This window comes from Stylophora pistillata, chromosome 14, assembly GCF_964205215.1.
Source record: "Stylophora pistillata chromosome 14, jaStyPist1.2, whole genome shotgun sequence".
NCBI classification, from domain to species: Eukaryota; Metazoa; Cnidaria; class Anthozoa; order Scleractinia; family Pocilloporidae; genus Stylophora; species Stylophora pistillata.
Window position 1 is genome coordinate 18441499 of NC_142532.1, and position 21705 is coordinate 18463203.

At 40.9% G+C, this 21705-nt stretch overlaps 1 protein-coding gene and 1 pseudogene across 9 annotated transcripts in view; both read right to left on the minus strand.

Moving 5' to 3' along the window:
- LOC111325725 (serine/threonine-protein kinase MRCK beta) overlaps window positions 1-21705 on the minus strand; it is a 55652-nt gene that overhangs the window by 27710 nt on the left and 6237 nt on the right. For all 9 annotated transcript variants that reach the window (XM_088745547.1, XM_088745544.1, XM_088745546.1 and 6 more), the window contains exons 7-31: window positions 21605-21661; window positions 20520-20663; window positions 19928-19989; window positions 19313-19413; window positions 18487-18569; window positions 18104-18183; window positions 17758-17831; window positions 17155-17241; window positions 16132-16254; window positions 15376-15459; window positions 14928-15001; window positions 14159-14333; window positions 13141-13208; window positions 12792-12863; window positions 12648-12686; window positions 12278-12351; window positions 5467-5551; window positions 5283-5339; window positions 4823-4866; window positions 4196-4301; window positions 3739-3863; window positions 2688-2793; window positions 2019-2173; window positions 1577-1677; window positions 516-580 (exon numbers count right to left, since the gene is read on the minus strand). In XM_088745547.1, coding sequence (XP_088601673.1) covers window positions 516-580; window positions 1577-1677; window positions 2019-2173; window positions 2688-2793; window positions 3739-3863; window positions 4196-4301; window positions 4823-4866; window positions 5283-5339; window positions 5467-5551; window positions 12278-12351; window positions 12648-12686; window positions 12792-12863; window positions 13141-13208; window positions 14159-14333; window positions 14928-15001; window positions 15376-15459; window positions 16132-16254; window positions 17155-17241; window positions 17758-17831; window positions 18104-18183; window positions 18487-18569; window positions 19313-19413; window positions 19928-19989; window positions 20520-20663; window positions 21605-21661 — 2241 coding nt within the window. The remainder of the gene's footprint in view (window positions 1-515; window positions 581-1576; window positions 1678-2018; window positions 2174-2687; window positions 2794-3738; window positions 3864-4195; window positions 4302-4822; window positions 4867-5282; window positions 5340-5466; window positions 5552-12277; window positions 12352-12647; window positions 12687-12791; window positions 12864-13140; window positions 13209-14158; window positions 14334-14927; window positions 15002-15375; window positions 15460-16131; window positions 16255-17154; window positions 17242-17757; window positions 17832-18103; window positions 18184-18486; window positions 18570-19312; window positions 19414-19927; window positions 19990-20519; window positions 20664-21604; window positions 21662-21705) is intronic.
- LOC148716953 (uncharacterized) lies at window positions 5567-11067 on the minus strand (annotated as a pseudogene).

Below are 21705 nucleotides of genomic sequence, written 5' to 3' on the forward strand. Positions count from 1 at the left end.
TACGACTGAAGTTCAAAGGGACACAAGTGCGGTATCATTCGGGACCATTCGGGACAGTGCCCGGTCCAATACTGAGAGAATATTGCCCGGCAATAGAGCATTTTGATTGGTTGATTTCAGTTATTGGCCCTCTGACTGCCTGATTCGTGTAATAATGTTCTTTATTGTTTTGCTTTCTTTGTGCATATGTTTGTTTATATTTGGCGGCAAGCATGGCAAGACGTTATGTAAGTCTGTCTGTTGGTAGAATTATGTTGGTTTTACTAAGCTTTGCTTTGTGATTCGTCCAAAAAAAAAAACGGCACCAACAAGTTGCAAGACTAATACCATTAAACGATTGGTTCGTTTTTAATTTGAGTTCTCGTTGGCTTTTCCGGATGTTTTTTTTCTTTCTCCAGATTAGTCAATTCGTTTTTTTAGTTTTACGACCCTAAATCGAAAAGCACTCTAACCCTAAAAAACTGAATGATTCCTTGCATTGTTTACTCAGCAAGTAAATGAAATCAAATGAATACCTCTGCCAATCCTTCTAGTCTGGAGTCTCGCGAAGTTTCCCTCATATACAAGAATGATAATCCATCTGTATAACAAACAGGGAAAGGAATTATTCCGGTAATCATATGCGGAACCATACCGCCCTGGCCTTTATGTAAGTCAAAGGTTTACCTTATAGCTTAGCCTGCAGTGCTGGCGTCTTGTACAAAAAGTTGTACCGACAAAAAGTGATACGACCCCGTGCTGTCATTTTATTGTCTAAAATGATCGCTGGTTTCCTTGCTACACATTTCTACTTTTTTTCGATTCCTAAGCCAGGCGGTATCAAAAAAGGTTGGCTCCACTGTCATCTGTGACTTTAAATTATTCCTTTTCGATGTGACTAGTAACAAACCCGCTCAGATTTCTCAATCAGCAACTCAAGTTAAGGTTAAGAAGCGCGCGATCGTTTATTCAACCGGCCATGTTTTATTTGGAGTTAGATTTGACGATAAGGGGGGAGGGGAAGGGAAGAGGCGAATAGACACTTCCCCACCCTTACCCCTTCCTTCCTTCACTGTTACTCACCCCCTTAGTACAAATTTCTTTCTCTCTCCATCCCCCCGCTTCCATTAAAATCCAAGATGACTGCCATAATTTTTGCTGGGAAAATACTGAGCACTCGCGCTATTTGCTTTTCGACAAACATTTAGTGCTCAAAAAAAAAAAAAACACTGATGCACACAACGACAAGAAAGTGCTTATGCAAAATGCAGGATTTTCAAAAGTCGACTGATTAGTTGTTCCTGTTTCCAGAGCCGAAATATCCATGAAAGCAAAATATCCAACGAAGTACATAAAATGTAACAGTAAACAACAAAAATGCACTCATATCTACTCTCTTTTAAACCATCCTTAGATTAACGCTATTGGAAAAGGTTTCTCATTCACAGTTAAGGAAAATATTTTAACTCTAGGGTGGAAACTGCTGAAAGGAGAGGGAAAAACATTCTCTTTTTTTTTTCACTTGTCCAAAACATCTTGCTTGCACTTCTTTAACAGGAAAATCTGGGTAAATTCCGCAAAGTAAATGAATTCTTACTTCCAGACTTGCCACCAACTCTCAATTGTTCGATTTCTGCTTTGAGTTGCTTGACTTCATCACGCAGAGTATCACACTGCGCTTCAGATTCACCCAATTTCCTATAATCAATCATAACAATAAAGAACTCCCATAAACAAATCAGTTATAATGACCAATTAAATTTCCCACATTTAACTGTTTACAAGACTGACAAACCTTGCAGAAATAAAAAGAAACCTAGCAGCAGAAACTTGTTTTGTATTACAATTTACCTTAGTTGGTTACAAGCCAGGTGTTACTATAACTTGTTCCATAAGCTGCTACCTAAGGTGTAGGCGCTTTTTCCATAGGTGACTGTACCCGGAAAAGAGCATGCACGCAAGCTAAACAGCGGTACACGGCTAGTCACCAGCTTTTAGTGAAACCTCCGCAATCTATCTCTAACACTGTTGCACCTCACCTCTCATTAGCTACATTAGCAGCTTTCATTTTGTTCAGTTCCTCCATCAGTTGCTGCTTCACCTGAATCTCAGCTTGGAGATTTGACTGCAGCGTCAGTATCTCTTGTTTGTCAACTTTCTGTGATCGTCTCATCTGCCACTGGTTCTTTTCACCCTGTCACATAAACAAGAACAAAATGGAATGGAAATAAATCATGTGCACATAAAATTTATCTTGAGCCAGTGGTCCGGGATTATTTTGGTTTTTCTTAACTTTGATCTGTGATTGGTCCAGAAAACTCGCGTCACTCTCTCGGCCAATCAGATGCAAAATGAAACACAATCACGACTTGGTCGCCCATGTTTTCCCGCGCTTTAAGCAGTTTGCTTGTTTCACTTTGAGTTCTCATTGGCTAATGATAATGTAAACCTTTGTGCTGATTGGTTGCTGGGATTACTACGGTTTTGGTTTTTTGACACTCAACTGAAAACTACTCTAACGCAAAAGTTGATTTTCATCTCAAAACCATGGTGAATTGAATCGCCAGCAATAATCAATGGAAAACTTTGCAATATACTTTGACTTTTTCTCCAGTTTCCTTGTTGATACGTCGCCTGGGAAATATCTAGTGCACCATGAAGCCACTTTTTTGTAATCTAAATTTTTATTGCCGCTGACCAGCACATACCCTCGGTATTGTGGCGTATCCTGATGATTTCAGACCATCCAGTTCTTCTGTCATTTTACTAGCTAATGCTTGAAGATAGCCTCTGGCCTCCTTCTCGTCACTCACCCTTCATTGAAAAATGAAAAGGAAACTCTTTTTTTATTACTGTTAAACCAGTATTCATAAGTGGCGGATCCAGGGGGAGGGTCCGGGGGGTCCGGACCCCCCCCCCCCATCAAACCTGACGCTTACAACTTTGAGACAGGATCGTATATCCCTTTTAACTGGCTGATTTTTTTAATAAATCCAAATAAACGGTAAGCGGCCAAGGAATTATGACGTACAACCGCGACTAGTGGGAGGGGGTGTGGGGGAGAAGTAATCTGCCTCAAAGAGTCCAACAGTCCTTTCTGAACCAAAGTTTGGACCCCCCCCCAATCAAAAATTCCCGGATCCGCCTCTGATTTATGGACCGTATTGAGTCACTTTGTTACAAAAACCTGCACTAGGGGTAATGAGAAAACTGAGTTCCATTTTGAGCCAAAAAGAGTTTGAGTTTGCAACATATTGACTGTTAAATTGTTTGCGTTATTACAACATATGCTCTTCTCTTCACCAGGAAACAAAACCCTTATGAGAAAGGGTTTGAATTACCCAATATCTTCTGAAACTTTTCCCCTCTTAAAAGTTACCTAATAGAGAGATTTAGCGCCGCGTTTACGTTTCACGTCAACGGCAAGAGTGACCACCTGACCTTGTTTTTCCCGCCATTTTTTCAGGTTTGCCGGTTGTGCTTTGCCGTTACTAAGTGAAAGTAAACTGTTTCGCGTTTGTCGTGTACGAAAGATTTTCTTCACTTTTTTCTCTCACAGAGTAGAAGTTGATTGCCGGAAATAGGGCACCAGAACTATTCCCTGCAAGTCATGACGTGAGCTCACGCGAAGCTTGAGCTGCAAGGTTCATGCTATTTCACGTGAAACGCGAAAGGACAATCTGACTTTTACCGTTTCACGTAAACACGAGGCTAAATCTCACTAATAATATATGAAGATAAAGCTGTCTTAACACATACCACTGAATAATCTCAGCTATCTGAGCTTCCCAGTGTGCAACAGCATCTTTCTTTTCATTGCTGTCCCTCATTTCTTCCTCAAGTTTACGATGAGCAGAGGTGGTACGTTTCAAAGTTTCTGTCATCTGCAACATTCAAAACAATAATATAAGCACCACGTTATCATCAAGTTTGAATAAAAGGAGAGACAAAATTGGTTGCAAGATAAAAAAAACTTTCATCTATCCAATAGTTAGAGACAAGAAGTTTAAGAATTGAATGGCCAAAACTCGATGAGCACTCCTTTACCTGGAAGAGGACAAATTTCATAATATTCTTTCAGCTTGGTAAGCCTCTAATTAAACCCCTCCCCTCCCCTTGTCCGTCAGACAACCAAAATCGCAAAAATACCCATAGGATACTAAGAGAAACAAAAGCAGTTTTTTTGCCCCGTAACAATAAATGAATCACTACAAACCTTGTCGACATCAGCTTGTAATTTCTTGTTCTCCTCCTCAAGAATACCCTTAGTTCTTTCACTCTTTCTCCTCAGTTCCTCGATCGCTTCTTGATGTTCTTTTACACTAAATGACAAAGCAGGTAATGAGCAATATATTTGTAAATAATACATGCATTAACCCTTGATCTAATTATTAGTTCTCCCCTCTATCTGCTACACATTTCCTTGTGAAGAGGTTACGAGAATTTAGTGTTCAATCAAGGTAACAACTTCTACCTGATAAGTTTGAGTACTCTCATTACCTGTTTGCTGAATATAGTATGGATATTACAGGGAGAAGTTACATGTCAATCAATTCTGGCAGTCAAAGAGTTAAATAAGGCAAAGTAATGTGACTACACATATGTAATGTTAGCAGACGCTTACTAGGCATGAGAAAGGATCAGGAACTAACAACTTCTGTGCAAGCCACAATGCCCACTATCTTTGTTTACAAGAACAAACGATACACAAAGGGGTTGGAACTCTACTTGACTCACATAAGGAAGGACAGACTTCCACTGAGATATTTTTTACGGATGACTTTACATTTACCTCTACTTGCCCTTCAAGTGAAGGTTGAGAACAAATTGTAATATAATTTACCTGTCCATGCGTGCCTCATTTACTTTGGTAGTTAATGCAGAGACCTGAAAATACATCACATATCAGCAATTAGTATATACACACTCAGTGATCTTGGCGTTTCAAGCAATCTGATTGGTTCGCTATCTCGGGCTAATCAATAATGTACAACTCCGAGCGAGTGGATAGTGTGAAAAACAAAATGACGAGTGTAAACTCGCGTTTCGCTAAAGTTTCAGAAGCAGAAATTACCTTTAAATGGCTTCCTTTTAATTTTGTCGAGATCACTTCATGTGTATATACTAAAACAATTATTCTTTTCAATCTCGGTGAATAGTGACTTTCGGGAATATTTAGCCACTATTCACCTCGATTTCACAGAATAATTGTTAAATGTAAAAAAGTTTGCAAGTAGCTAGTATTGACAAGAAAAGAACTGGGGTAGGTGTCAAGATTAAGCTAGTTACATAAATTTAATTACCTCATTTTTCAAACTTGCTCTCGCTGAATCTGCTTCAAGAAGTTTCTCATTCAATTCCTGATAAAAATTTAAGAGGCAGATGAAGAACATCAACATAGAAAAAAAAAAAAAATAACGTTCTTGAATGGAAAGCTTCATCATAAAATGTGAAATAATCAGGTATCGAAGATAACAAAAACCTCACCTTAATTTCACTGGAATATTTCTGTTGTTCCTGAGCTGTTGATTCTTCGTATTCTAGTTTGATCTTCTCTATCTCTGCTTTGAGTCTAAAACAACAACAATAAACTCCACTGAGTCTGAAACTGTGATCATCATTACAAAAGGAAATGGAACAAAGTTAGATTATTAAATCATCATTCAAATTATACAATATAGTATGGGGACATTTCAAGATTTCAAGATCATTAAGAGGGGGGGGGGAAGGAACAGAGAGAAGATGTAAAGAAAGGATAGCATTAAAGAAAAGCCTGTCTTAACCATTCCGTCCCCACAAAAGACCAAAGGGGACTTCCTATTTGCAATATCAATACATTTGAAAGCAAAAAGGTAATGAGGAGAAAGAAAAATATCAATCAAAGGACAGTATTTAATTCAACAACAAATTCACATAGTTTCATTGATAGATAGGTAGTTTAATGGCCATATACATTGCAACCCGAGGGCTGAATTGCGTATATACAAATGATTAAACTGATATAATGGGTACATAACATAAAATACTTTAAATGTAAAAGTATGCAAAAAAGGGATAAAATACAATAAATGGACTTAGAAAAACGTACGTATTAATATTAACAGTAAAGGATCTTAAAATAAAACTGTTTCTAAAACGATCTGTCTTGCAATTGGGTACGATGAAGCGCTTATTGCACCTTAGGGCATAGCGTGACGGACCGCTAAGTTGAATTAACTTGTTCAGACGGTGTTCAGGGTCCTTTATAATGGTGTCGAAAGTGTTATTACATAGCCCCATGATGAAATCTAGAATGGGGACAATGTTCACTATAGTTCGACGGTATCCTGGTAGGGCAGTTCAGGGCAAATCATAGACCTAGCCCGCTTCTCGACTCGCACCAAATCGTCTGTTAAGTACTTTGGCAAAGCATAAAAAAGGCAGGTGCCGCGTAAGTAAGAACACAGCGGATACAGGCAGTATAAAAGGTGGGCATATCATGCCCAGGAACTCTTGATCTTTTTAACTGCACTAACAAATACAGATGCTTTGACACTTTTTTTATTACGTCATTAATATGTTCGTTCCACTTGAGGTTGTTCGATATGGTCAGACCGAGAAGTTTCGCACTAGTCACTAACTCTAGTTCTTTACCATCTACAACAATAGGCGCAAACAGGGGCTCGTTCTTTGCGAAAGATATTCTGAGCTCCTTACACTTTTCGCGATTAAGTTTGACTCTATTCTGCATGGACCACTCTGCGATAGCCTGGGCATAACTGTAGTTGCCCTTGGTAACGACTTCTGATGCCGTCGTATCGTCAACGTACTTCCATACATTAGCTAAGTCATCAACAACTAAGTAATTTATAAGTACAAGAAACAGTCATGGGCCTAATTTAGTTCCCTGAGGGACTCCGGAGGGCACTGGGCCCCACTCTGAGTAACAGTCCTCAGATAGTTTGATTCTTTGGAAACGATTAGAAAAGAAGACTATGATCCAATTGACAATTCTTGTATTCAGATTTGACCAGCAAAATTTCTCTACAAGTATTCTATGGTCAATAAGGTCGAACGCTTTCTTATTATCAGAGAGAATAGCTCTAATTGTTGCCCAGTTGCCATCGGTTTCCTTGGACCAGTTATGAAGCATGTGTATCAGCACCTGGGTGATTGAGGACTTGGGAACAGCTCCATATTGGTTAGGGTCAAGCAATTCCAGAACTGCATGCTTTACGTAATCGAGAATTACGCACTCCTCTGCAACTTTCGATAAACATGGAGTAAGGGAGATAGGCTTGAGCTGCTTCGTTAGGTCTTCAACTGGCTTCACCTTGGGTAGAGGAGACACATTCGCGTACTTCCACGATCTTCGGAAGAGACTGCTCATTCAAAGTGAGGTTGATAATTCTACTGATGGGAAAGGACAAACATTCAGCATACTCCTTGAGCATCCAGTTTGGTATCTCGTCGGGACCACATGCCTTGGAAGGGTTTAACGCAGTCAATAACTTAACAATACGCATATCCGAAACCCCTGGAAGCTCAGGCGTGTCCTCATCAATGCGAAATTTGGTCAGCGGTTGAAGTAAGCGATATTCTTCACGAGGCTCAATAAAGGCGTTTGCTAGCTCCTGGGGCTTAACGTTGAGTCCTTAAGCAAGACACTTCACTCACATTGTTTCCTCTTCTCGGATAGGACGTAAAGCCGGAGGTCCCGTCTCTTAAAAAGGGCAAGGGGTAAGAGACGTTAATTTCCCACGTACGAGATTACTGTGTGCTGGATGTCCTCTCTGGGGTGGGTTGGGTGGGAAATCAGCAGGTCCACATCAGCTTATACAGTTGCCAATAAATTCAATCTGCTTGAACAAATAAACATGTTGATGATGATGATGATGATGATGATGATGATGATGATGATCACGGTAAGAGTGTCAACTCCGTCAATATGGATGTGACTAGAAACGTTCCGGGAGTCTGAGTTAAAACCGCACAAGCGTTTAACCTCCTTCCACCAAACCTTTGGATTCTCCTCCTTCATATGCTCGAAATTGGATTTGTAAAGTCGAGCTTTGCATGAATTCCTTTCACGATTTACAGCATTCCTGTAGAATTTTTACAGCATTGATCCCGCGTCACCATCGTGAAAGGCTTTTTGTCGTTTGAGAATGAGTGATTTAAGGTGATCGTTCATCCATGGGGCGTCAGATGTGTTAACGCGAACTCTCCTAATAGGCATCAGAAGGTCAAGCCCTGTATGCAGCACCTTGCTAAAGATGTCACGCATTTCCTGATAACAGTTGGCCAAAGAAAATAACATTGGCCAATCAATTGCACACAGGTATCTACCCAACTCAGCTTTTCCTACTTTCCCGCTTGTCACGTTTGAACACAAATCTAGATTTTTGACGACAGTTGTCTGTTACTTTGGCCTCTACAGTAATGGCATTATGGTCAGACAGGCCAAAGGGCGGGAAGCCATGAGGGGCAGCGTAAAAGCAGTGCAAGTTAATGAAGACAAGATTCTAAGACTGTGTTCTCTCTGGTTGGGATTTTCACTATTTGCTTGAGCCGCAAATGCCTTTCGATTGGCCTTGTGTCAAGACGATTGAAGTCTCTTGCCACAATAAGGGTGCAATCAGCGATGCGTAACTCGACAAGTTGTAATGACTGGAATTAACAAATGGTAAACACCACAGCGTACACTATTGAGTTATGGATGCACGCGCGAGGCGATAGCCGAAAGCGACTCTAGCTTCTTGAGTGCTTAGCAAACCTCCCAAGTGCGTCCATAACTCAATAGTGTACGCTGTGGTGTTTGCCATTTGTTTTATAACATAAGATTGATACATTGTAGCTAAAGAGTTCCCTTTTATTTAACAAATCTTTCGCGACCAGAAAAAACAAGCGCGCGCGGAAAAATAGTCTTTGCATTTGCTCACGTCAGCAGCGTACACCCATGGGCAAATGGGGGACGCTAAATTGACCAATCAGAGCGCGCGCTTTACTTTGGTTATATGTTATAACAAGTGTTCTTGCATAAACTTGTTCTCAGCGGCAGACCAATGTGGGTGATAGACGACATCAACTATCAGGGAGGAAAACCTCCCCGGCAGACGTTTAGGGCGTAGCTGAACCCATAAGACCTCGTGGTCAGGGCAGCACGAAAGAGCGTCCCGTCGTTTGTATCGAATTTCAGCATTGACGTAAAGGCAGACGCCACCATGATTATCGGATAAACGGTCCCTACGTAGGACTGCGTAGCCTGGAATATCAACGATAGGATCAGCGACAGAAGAGCAGAGCCATGTCTCAGTGATAATAGCGTGGCTAACTTGGTTTCGCAAAACGAATTCACACACTTCGCTCATCTTTGGTACAACTGACATAACATTTGTAACTATGACTTTTGGCTGACAGTTTCTAAAGAATCTGTTAGGGGCTGCGTCGGTGGGGGTAACGAAATAATTTGGATACATCAACAAAGTTGAAATGGTAAATTGGCCACCGTAACGATCACAAAAGCTGACGTTTCGAGCGTTAGCGCTTCGTCGGAGCGAATAGAGGAATTGTGGGTTGTGTGTGCTTTAAAGGCTGAAAATGGAGCTACGTTAAGGACATTATAAGGGTTACTGTGAGCGAATTCCTCCAAGGATCTCGTATCCAGCGTGCTGTTCCGTATGGGGTTTGTTGTTTGATTGTTGTTGTCCCATGAAATTCTCTCGGGATCCCGCGGCTCCTTTCCACCGGTTGGAGTGCTAGCAGAGAGGTGTGAAATTAAATATTTAGTGACTCCCTTGAAGAATTATGCAAAAGAGCTTCGTCTCCGAGATTTCCAGAGGACAAAGTAGATATGTTGGAGACGTACAAAATAGATGAATTGAGACGGCTCACAGGGTTAAAATAAGGCTGCTGGTCTTGACTGAGCCTGAGATTATTTCCAAATCGTTTGCGTTGACATCCACGGCAACCTCTATGTGTTGTAGACCAACGTTCTACTTCCAGAAAACTTCGGTCTATCCGGTAAAATCAGAATCACCTCTTTCGCATTTCACTCTTGAAATGTCATGATCAGTCAGGCGTCGCCACAAGTCTAAAGGACAACGCGTTGGAATACTCGAAGAAATAGTTTTCACAAATGATCTACAGTAGACCAGAGCCACAGGGGTGTGTTTAACTACCAGTTCCCATATGTAGGCAGATGAAACGAATTATCTTGAGGCAGATAATTAGATGTTTCATCAGAGCGGCGCTCAAACATGCTTATAAGTCCAAAAAATGGAATGAATGATAGTGCAAAATAATTTGATCTTGGAATTAAGGTTGAGAACTACCCTTAGATTGTCAGCAGATTGCAAGGAATGGAGTAAATTAGATGACAACTCATCAGAGGTGCCCCTGGAGCAACCAAACGACAGGACAAGTAGGCTGAAGTGAATTTCACATTCATAAGTAGGTATCTGGACTACTCGTCCCTTTGACAATTAGCCCCCGATCTTCAGACAACTGGCCCCAATATGAAAACACCTATGTTACGTTGGACAAATATATTTTTATGCTCATAAAGTAATAATTTCTTGAAAGAAGAAAGTTTGTTTTTTAAAGCACATTACGAGACCGAGACTTCTGTTTGTAGCGATCGATTGTAACGTTCGCGTAAACACCTGAACGTGACCATTTTGTAATCCAGCCACAACATTTGAAGTTGCTGAAGAGAAACAGATCTAACTGTTTGTTTTTTTTGTTTTGTTTTGTTTTGAAGCTTTCTGTACTATGAAAAACAAACTTTCATCTTCTTTCAAGAAATTGTTACTTTATGAGCATAATAATTTATTTGTCCAACGTAACACAAGTGTTTCCATATTGGGGGCCAGTTGTCTGAAGCTCGGGGGCGAGTTTTCTGGGGCTAATTGTCCAGGGGGCGAGTTGTCTGGGGCTAATTGTCCGGGGGGGCGAGTAGTCTGACATTCAACAGAAGTGTTTCCATATTGGGGGCCAGTTGTCTGCTGAAGATCGGGGGCGAGTTGTCTGGGGCTAATTGTCCAGGGGGGCGAGTTGTCTGGGGCTAATTGTCCAGGGGGGCGAGTTGTCTGGGGCTAATTCTCCAGGGGGGCAGGTTGTCTGGGGCTAATTGTCCAGGGGGGCGAGTTTTCTGGGGTTAATTGTCCAGGGGGGCGAGTTGTCTGGGGCTAATTGTCCAGGGGGGCGAGTTGTCTGGGGCTAATTGTCCAGGGGGCGAGTTTTCTGGGGCTAATTGTCCAGGGGGGCGAGTTGTCTGGGGCTAATTGTCCAGGGGGGCGAGCTGTCTGGGGCTAATTGTCCAGGGGGCGAGTTGTCTGGGGCTAATTGTCCAGGGGGGCGAGTAGTCTGACATTCAACAGAAGTGTTTCCATATTGGGGGCCAGTTGTCTGAAGATCGGGGGTGAGTTGTCTGGGGCTAATTGTCCAGGGGGGCGAGTTTTCTGGGGCTAATTGTCCAGGGGGGCGAGTTGTCTGGGGCTAATTGTCCAGGGGGGCGAGTTGTCTGGGGCTAATTGTCCAGGGGGGCGAGTTGTCTGGGGCTAATTGTCCAGGGGGGTGAGAAGTCTGACATTCAACAGAAGTGTTTCCATATTGGGGGCCAGTTGTCTGAAGATCGGGGGTGAGTTGTCTGGGGCTTATTGTCCAGGGGGGCGAGTTTTCTGGGGCTAATTGTCCAGGGGGGCGAGTTGTCTGGGGCTAATTGTCCAGGGGGGCCAGTTGTCTGGGGCTAATTGTCCAGGGGGGCGAGAAGTCTGACATTCAACAGAAGTGTTTCCATATTGGGGGCCAGTTGTCTGAAGATCGGGGGTGAGTTGTCTGGGGCTTATTGTCCAGGGGGGCGAGTTTTCTGGGGCTAATTGTCCAGGGGGGCGAGTTGTCTGGGGCTAATTGTCCAGGGGGGCGAGTTGTCTGGGGCTAATTGTCCAGGGGGGCGAGAAGTCTGACATTCAACAGAAGTGTTTCCATATTGGGGGCCAGTTGTCTGAAGATCGGGGGTGAGTTGTCTGGGGCTTATTGTCCAGGGGGGCGAGTTTTCTGGGGCTAATTGTCCAGGGGGGCGAGTTGTCTGGGGCTAATTGTCCAGGGGGGCGAGTTGTCTGGGGCTAATTGTCCAGGGGGCGAGTTGTCTGGGGCTAATTGTCCAGGGGGGCGAGAAGTCTGACATTCAACAGAAGTGTTTCCATATTGGGGGCCAGTTGTCTGAAGATCGGGGGTGAGTTTTCTGGGGCTTATTGTCCAGGGGGCGAGTTATCTGACATTCCATACATATTCAGTCAGATTCCATAGTCTACATTACCTTGTGATTTCCTGCTGTTGTTCCTCAGCTGTTGTGTCTGTGGCAAATGGTCTTCCAAGACTTCTCTGCTTGGCCTGAGATAAAGACAGGTAAGTTTATATTCATCAATATATTCTAAATCAATAAAGCAATATATGACAGTCGGCAGCCAGCATGTCAATAATTCTAAGACAACAGTCCATGTTTCTGGCTACAAAAAATGTAGCTTTTGATGAGTTCACTTCTTTCTCTGATTATAATTTCAGCAAAAGTACCAACAGATTACATTTAAAAGAGACAGTCACATATTAAGTAAATTAGCCTTTGCTATATTGACATTTGAATTTGCACAAAACAGTCCCATCTCAAATGAAAGAATACTTGACTTTACCTTAAGGTATTCTATTTCCTCCTCAAGTTGCTTGGCATTCTAGAAGGAACACAACCAGATTAGAACTCAATGAAAAAGTCTACTCAATGAATGGCACTGCAATCAAAATTTATATAGTAAGGATGGCAACTAATATTTCCTTACCTGATCACTTCTAGCCCTAAGTTTCCGTTCCTTATTAGCTTCTGATGACATTTCCTCCACCTGAGCAGCAAGCTAATATCAACAAAAACAGATGTAATAATGTTGAAATATTACTCCTCTTCTTGCAATCACAATATTTCATTCGATACACAAACAAAAATACCAACTTCCTATGGAAATGTGGTCAAAAAGAAAAATTAACATCTGCCTTCAAGATCAAAATAAAAACTTTGGATTTTATATCAAGTTATTGCAATTGTTCTTAATAGTGAGAAATGGCTGTCACCAAAAAAAAAAAAAAATTGTGGAAATCAGTACACTAGTCTCAGAGGTTTTCAAAAAAACTCACTTCTCTCTTTTTTCGGTCAGCATTGCGAACTTCTTGCCTGAGACCATCAAGCTTTTGTAGGGTGGATTCTATAAAAAAAAAAGTGTTCAGTGACTAGAAAAGAATAATACCAGATATTGAAAATTAATTTCTTTTATCATATCCTTCACTCAATTTAGAGAGCTCAACCATCATGCATTTTGGCCCATTTGAATTTAATGCTGCTTTCAAAACCAAAACTTCACTTCAGTCCCAGTTGTTCTTAAATTGTGAGGCTGAATGAAAGTCTTTTTTTTTTATCTTTTGATTTCTTTTAATTACATGAAATGCATCAGTCCTTTAAAGTCATTTCACAAGACTAGAAATAATAAGAATAATATATGTTAATTGGAGCTCCCCCTTAGTTGCTTTTCAGCCACAATGTAGGCTAACTAAGTGCTTAGTTAGTCCCAAAAAAAAAAAAAAAAAAAAAAAAAATCCCCACCGACAGGAGGCAGACCAGTGGGCTATTTACAGAGCGCAGCCGAGGAGTTGAACTAGGGGCAACTGAGATTAAATCCAGTGAGTGCCCGGGCGGAAGACTTGAACCCGGGACACCAGATTACAAGTCCAGCACCGTAACCACTCGGCCACGCCGCCTCCTAGAAATTGCTTTGCCAACTCCTAATACACTCATACCATTATCTTGATCACTCTGTCTTCACATACTGGGCTGCAAGTTAGTGAAATTTTTTTGCCCTTCAATTAATGGCATTTGTGATGCAGCTTTGAGCCATAGTAAGGGGGAAAAACTTGGTCAGTAACTTACAGCAGCAACCCCTTCAACATTAGGGAAGATATTCACATGCACCAGCGCTCGCCACTTACTTTTCAACTTACTAGCTAAGTGGCAAGTGACAACTTGAGATGCTAAGATAATTTGCAGTTTCTTTACTAGCCAGACTTGCAATTGGGAATCGAAAACCACTAGCCTAAACTGAATTTCTACTAGTCTGCACCCTTAAAATTGGAAGCAAAAGAAAAGACAAAAAGTTCTTACCCAATTCTTCCTCTTTTTCACGAAGCATCCTTGACACCTTGGTTTTCTGTGATCTTATGTCTGCCAGCTTGTCATTCAGCTCACTAAACTCTGCCATGGCTAGTTTTCTCTGGTTGTGTGCTTCTTTCAATTCCTTTTGCTGTGAGGCTATTTTTTCATTGGCCTCCTGAAGAACCTAAGGTTTCAGGCGACAGAGAGCGAGACACTTGTAGGGAAATTTACATACCGTAAAAACCCACAGATAAGCCACACCCTGAATTTAGCAGCTCAAATCTTGGAAAAAAAGTGTTTTTGAAAAAAATCCAAAGTTGAGTCTTGAGAAGTCTTCTTCATCAGCTGTTCATCGAACGCAAACTCACTATTTGCATTGCAACAGAAAATCTTTCAAAGTCTTACCCACAATTTTAGCACTTTAGTATAATGACACCATTTCTACCAACTTTGACATATGATTGATCTTTTTCTAGTATTTGTTGACAGAAAATTCATCATTCAACACAGTTTTTCCATAGATTTTTGCCTTACAACAAGAACACAAGCAGAACATTCAAAGCTTAGTAACCAGGCATTAGATCGGACGTGAAAATGGACATTCAAAACAACTTTTTCAAATGTTCCTGCAGATAAGCCACCCCCCCAATTTCTAACAATGATTTTTGGAAAAAAAGGTGCAGCTTATCTGCGGGTTTTCACGGTAAATCTTTTCTATCAAGATTACAGTTCACAGAACAAGAAATTTAAAAGGAAAAGTACATGTAACTCAACTTACTCTTTCAATGTCCTCTTTCTCCATTTTTAAGCCTCTGTTTTCTCTATCCAAGGACCGCATCTTGGCACTCATTTCTGACAACAGAAAGACAGCATCAGACAACTGTAACTCATCACTGTAGGGCACTTACATGCCGTTTAACTGTTAACTGGCTGTACCCTATAACAGAAGAAAGCAACTGCACCCTTCATCTTTACTTATGCTTTTCAGTTTTCCTGGGCAAACAGAAATGGTGGTACTGTTTCTTGATGTCTTTCCCAAAAACACGGTCATGCAAGACACATTGATATATCAAAACACATGGCATTACCCTTGTCGCCCCTGTGACAGACTAATCAGCTCATATATGTTATCTTGTTGTTTCAACAAATTCTCTACACAAATATACAAGGAAATGGATAGCAGAAAGAAGAAAGAGTCATTAATCTGATTAGTGGAAAAAGCTTGCCTTCGTTAGTTGATTCCAGGTCTTTCCGAGAGGTCAGCACATCTTGCAGTTCTTTCTCTAAGTCAGAAGATTGAGCCTCGTACTCTGTTCATTCCAAATAAAGAAACAATCAACTTTCTTGAATGAGGGCCATTATAGCACTCTGTTAGGCTCCAAATATTTGAACCCAACACACCCAAAAAAGACACCCTCAAGTGTCTAATAAACACTCCCCTTTCCCTCTCCATCAGAACCAAAAATTGTCAAGTAGTAGTTACAGTATATTGTGTTTCATTGGTTATGGGCTTGTAAATTATAAAGGCTGTACATGTTTCCTTTTTCAACCAAAGAAATTTAGATTAAATACGTTATTCATTACATCAAGACAAAAAGAAATTGAGTTGTACCTCAACCATCAATTCATAATATGATGAGCCCCACCAGGGCTTGACACTAACTTTTCAACTTACTAGCCAAGTGGCTAGTGACATCTTAGATGTTTATAGATGTTACGACAATTTCAGTCTGTTTTACTAGCCAAACGGGCTAGTGGAAATTGAAAACCACTAGCCAAAACTGAATGTCTACTAGTCTGTGACTAGTGGGTTACCGTTAGTGTTCAGCCCTACCCACTCTGTTATAGACCCCCGCCCCCCTCTGGGAGTGTGGGAAATCAAATAACCCCTCGGGGACAAACAGGAAGGTTTACGTACAGTAAGTTGAATTTTTGTAAAAACAAAAAAAAATGGATATAAGATTCAACAAGCATCCACTTACCCATGATTTTCTTCTTCATTGATGTCATTTCATCTTTTAGTCTTTTCACTTCCCTTGTGTCCATATGATCGCTTTTAGATCCATCTACAGACAGTGCTTGATCTTGCAAAGCTTTAGTGGATTCTGTAAAACAATTCAAATGAAATTTAGTAAGCAGTATTGATAAGCAGAGTAAAGATGGCTTAACTCTCACAGGACTCAACCAGGGAGATGTAGTTTTGACCCCCCCCCCCCCCCGGGATCATTTGCATACGGTAGTCCAAACTCTCCATTGCCTCTCTGTATCCTAGTGTGTTTGGGAATAAATATATCTTATTAACCAAGCGCAAGGGCTGTACTGGGAGAATATTAATTTAATTTAATTTAGTCCATTTTCACTGCATTAAGTTTTGCAGTGGGGAAGGACTAGAAAGGAACATAGGAACCATTCGTGCTAGTCCACCCTCCCACCCATCCCACCCCAGGGGAGGACATCCATCGCACAGTAATCTCGTGTGTGGGAAATTAACGTCTCCTACCCCAACCCTGCAGGAGACGGGACCTCCATTTATTCGTCCCTATCCGAGAAGACTAGAATATCTAACCATTTCTTGATGTTATAGAAAGGCAGCAAATTCTTCTCTATTATTTTAAGACCCTGAGTGTTGGTCCGGCCGGGGCTCGAACCCTCGACCTCCCGCACAACAGTCCAGCGCTCTATCCATTGAGCTAACCGGGAGGCGGTTATTGGCCCAAGGTCTTGACAGTACGGACCGAGCGTAGCTCCGTCCGTACAAAAAAGACTGAGGGCCGATATTCTTCCAGTACGGTCTCGAGCAAGCTTGGTTAATAAGAGATTTATCATATGACTGAAGTTCAAAGGGACACAAGTACGGTATTATTTGGGACCATTCGGGACAGTGTCCGGTCCAATACTGAGAGAATATTGACCGGCAATAGAGCATTTTGATTGGTTGATTTGTTATTGGCCCTCTGACTGCCCGAGTCATGTAATAAAAGGAAACTTCCAAAAGAGGGGCTCACCTTGAAGCTTTCTGGCCAGTTCGGATTTCTCCCTCTCTAGCCTCTGTATTCTTCTTTCATAAGCTTCAACAGACAGCGAGCTAGGAACTTGTTTAAAAAAACAACTCAAAATTAGATTTAATAGTATAATAAAATTAAAGAAGAGCAAGGTTTTGGAATAACAAAAAGTACAAAACTGCCTTAACCAAATGGCTTTAAGAGACAATAAACATGAAACTTCTTCTCAATGTCATTCATCAAATAAGATGACAATAAGATGCAAAAGTTCCCGCTTTCTGGTGTTAAATACCTTCCCTTGGTATGCAACAATTTTTAATATAAATTTATAAGGGAATTTTTAACCTCTGGATCAGAGTATTGCTGATAAGATCTAGGAACTTCAAAGGTTACTAGTTTTGCATGTGCTTTATCTATCAGCCTCTAAGCTGGGCCTGGCTTTAAGCCAAGACCTCAAACTTGAGACACTTGGTGATGGGCTTGAGCATGTTAAAAAATCTTGAAAACTCTTACAAACCCCTTAAATATAAGTTGAGACTCAAATCTGACTTGTGCCACTCAAAAAAAAAAAAAACACAAAGATGCAAAGCATTTTATACAAATTACCATTATTTGTGACCGGTTCCAAAGTGACCTGCCCTGCTTCCTTTATCACAGAATGAGCTTTATCAGACAGTCGACTGGTGTGGGTGGAAAACGTAGTAACTATATTAGTTTAACAATGAGCATAACCTCAATATCCAATTGGACTTACTTACGCTTAAAGGAAACACGAAACGTTACTCTCTTTGAACTCAAAATGTCTTAAAACCAGGACATAGAATCTAGATACTCTACCTTGAGTTCTGTGAAAAGCAGACCTTAAATAAAGTGGCCACCCTGCAATGGGCAGGGAGCACTGGCAAACAACGTCCTAAATTCGGATGAAAAGCATTTAAAGACGTTCACAAACCTGTTCTCTGTGAATGAAAATCCAATGAACGGCAAATGATGTCCAGTAAAAGGGGAAACAGATGATGGCCTCATTGCGTCCTAAAGATTAAGTTGAAATCGGTGCCAATAAAAACTATTTAGAATTAAAAGCTTACAGAATAACATTTTCACAAACTTATCTAATTCTTTTAAAATATATATATCTTTTATTTTGGCGAGCTTTTGCAGGAGTACAACTACTCAAACAAAGACAGACAGTTAACTCACAAAAAGAAAATTGAAATTGCATGCCTGACTCCTAAACAAACAGATAAACCGTGTGGGAGCATCTAGACCACTTGTGAACTCTCTGTCATCTACATTATGTAAAAACATGATCAGAAAAACAATCACAGCACATACATTTGCTCTTGATTCATCAATGTCCACATCAAAGTTTGAAGTATCTGATGGACTACTGACTTCAGGGACATATGGTGGAACAGCTGTAAAATGCAAAACCGAACATAATCACACCTATTGTAGACGTCTACCAACTTAAAACCACATGAGCAAGTCCCAGTTTCCACATTGTAGGACTACTGCAACCACCCTTTCCTTTTACACAAGATCTCAGCCAATTGCAGGTAACCTCCCAGCAATTAGTTGAGTTCACCAAACAGTTTTCTGTTACAAAACCTAAGGACTGAAAAGTTTTCATGCTGAGACGCTTCCTGCTTAGATCCATTTCTCCCATTATGCAAACTTCCATACCATGACAACTTGCCACAATATTTACCAGAGACACTTTGATAAGTTTCCTCTCTATCAACTCCCCCTTCCCCCCCTCCCCCCCCCCCTCCATCTCTTCATTGAAACTACCCTCTTGAAGGACCAAGAAATGTGAAACTCCCCCCTTAGGACTCATGAGTCCAAAAGGAGGCAGCGTGGCCAAGTGGTTAGGGTGCTGGACTTGTAATGCGGTGTCCCGGGTTCAAGTCTTCCACCCTGCCACTCACTGGATTTGTTATCAGTTGCCCCTAGTTCAACTCCTCGGCTGCGCTCTGTAAATAGCCCACTGGTCTGCCTCCTGCCAGTGAGGATTTTTAAGCTCTTAGTCTACATTGTGGCTGAAAAGCCCCTAAGGGGGAGCTTCAATTAATGTATATTATTATTATTATCATTATTATTATTAACATATATTATTATCATTATTATCATTATCATTTACAATTTAACATAAACTTACTGTCACCAATGTCGTCCCAGTCAATTCCCTCAAAGAAAGGGTGATTTCGAAAATCATCAATCCCATTTTGACCTAATCTTTGTTCTATTTTACAACACAGTCTGTAAAACAAACAGAACAAAAGTGATCTAAAAGCACAGATTTAACTTGGAAAGTTACCCAAGCATAGGTTCTTAAAAAATATTATGGTCTCTTACAAGGGCTTGCAGGGACATAACTTAACAATGCACACCATTTAACAAAGCAAATCCTTGCAGTAATGCTCCCAACAGCAAACAAAGAGAAGAAAACCCTCTTGTCACAAGGCTCAACACTAACAGTAGCCAAATAGCCACAGACTAGAAGACATTCAGTTTTGGCTAGTGGTTTTTTATTTCCACTAGCCAGTTTGGCTAGTAAACAAACTGAAATTGCCATAACATCCAAGTGGTCACGAGCCACTTGGCTAGTAAGTTGAAAAGTTTAGTCGCGAGCCCTGTGTCAAAAGTTGATGTAAACATTTCAACTTTATGCAGAAACAACTAACAGCAGCCAGCAAGGAAATCAATTTTTGCCCTTTGTTACATTCAATATTCTTAACCTCCCAGACTAATGATTGAAATTCATCAAACAAACCTCTGCATTAAATCTCTTGCATTATTTGAAACTTCTACATCAGAAGGGAAATTAAACTTGCCCTGCAAGAGAACTCACACTTTAAACATCTAATTATTAATTTCAACCAATTTTACTCTACCTGCCCTTAACTCCCAGAAGTGATTAACATGTAACTTCTCCCTATAATATCCATACACTATCCAGCAAACAGGTAATGAGAATACTCAAACTTATCAGGAAGAAGTTGTTATCTCAATCTACAGTTCTAACACCGATTTCTCAAAACTAGTTTAAAAGGAAACATGTAGCTACTGGAAGGGAGATTTGACAAGAAGATCTTGGGAGTTTAAGGCTCAATTGGTCAACTCCCCTCTATTTTGATGGATTTTTTCAACAATTAACGAGAAAAACCCCCAAAGGGCCCACTCATCTTCATATTCACCCCTCAGATTGGTCAATTTTTATTAGCCATAGGCATCATTTGTTAAGGGTTTCACATCAAATAACTTTCTTGAGACTTGACTAGATCAGTAATATTACCAAATTTACAAAGAGTAACCCTTACTTTAAGTGCAGGAGACAACAGAAATACTAAATTTTAAAGACTTACCGTGTGGCCCATGATTTTGCTGTAGGTTTCCACCAAAGATTCTGCATAAAATGGAGTTTCTCCAAAGAGCATTTCATACATGCACACACCCAAGGACCACCAATCGCATTCAACTCCATATTCACCTCTCCCATCTTCCATGGCCTGTACAAAGTAAAAGAGATCATGAAAGGATAAGAATGGTAAGTTTTGAGCTTGGTAAAGAAATAAAGAAAGATGTTTTTCATCTTGTCATAACTGTCAGACAAAGGAAAAATATGGAGTCCCCAAGAGAAATTGAACCTGAGACCTTCTGATTCCTCCCTCCCATACTCCACATTTACATTTACATTTTTACATTTATATCATGCAGACTTCTATGTGGATATATTCATTCGCGCTTAACAGTATCGTAAGGTTGAGATCGGACGTCAGCATTTTTATCAGGCGCCTCTGGCAGCCGCTTCAGTCCATGTAGCGATCTCACCTTCCCACCCATCCCACCCCGGGGAGGACATCCACTACACAGTAATCTCGCGCATGGGAAATTTACGTCTCCTACCCCTAACCCTGCAAGAAACGGGACCTACGGCTTTACGTCTTATCCGAGAAGACAAAGCAATATGAGTGAAGCATCTTGCTTAAGGACACAATGTCATGCCCCATCCAGGACTTGAACCCAGGCCAACTGACCCAGAGTCCAGCGCACTGACCACTGGACTACTGGCTGAGCCAAAGAAAATCCATGGTGAGCAAGGCCCATTATGAAGTTTAAGTGTGAAGTGCATCCTGCATATTGCTTGGATCATAATGTTGATAGCCTCATGTTTTGTAAACAGAATAAGAGAGATGGTAAGTTTTGAGCTCAGTAAAGAAATAGAGAACAATGGTTTTCGTCATGTCATGGCGATTGAGTGTGGAACAAAGAAAAAATTCCCCACAAGATCAAGATAGTTACAAAGGGTGAAGTGAGACCGTTTTTCTTAATCAATGTACATGAAAAATTATGGACACTGTGTTAATCTAGGAAGATCAGTCTTCAGTTTTGATAGTTAGACATACATTTGTAACAAAAGTCTGCTATAAAAACTGACACATAAACATACCTGCAGGATTTCAGGAGAGATGTAATCAGGGGTTCCCACAGCAACAGCTGATCTCACCTATGGAATGAAAAAGGGATATAAGAAAATTGTATAGTTCCAGG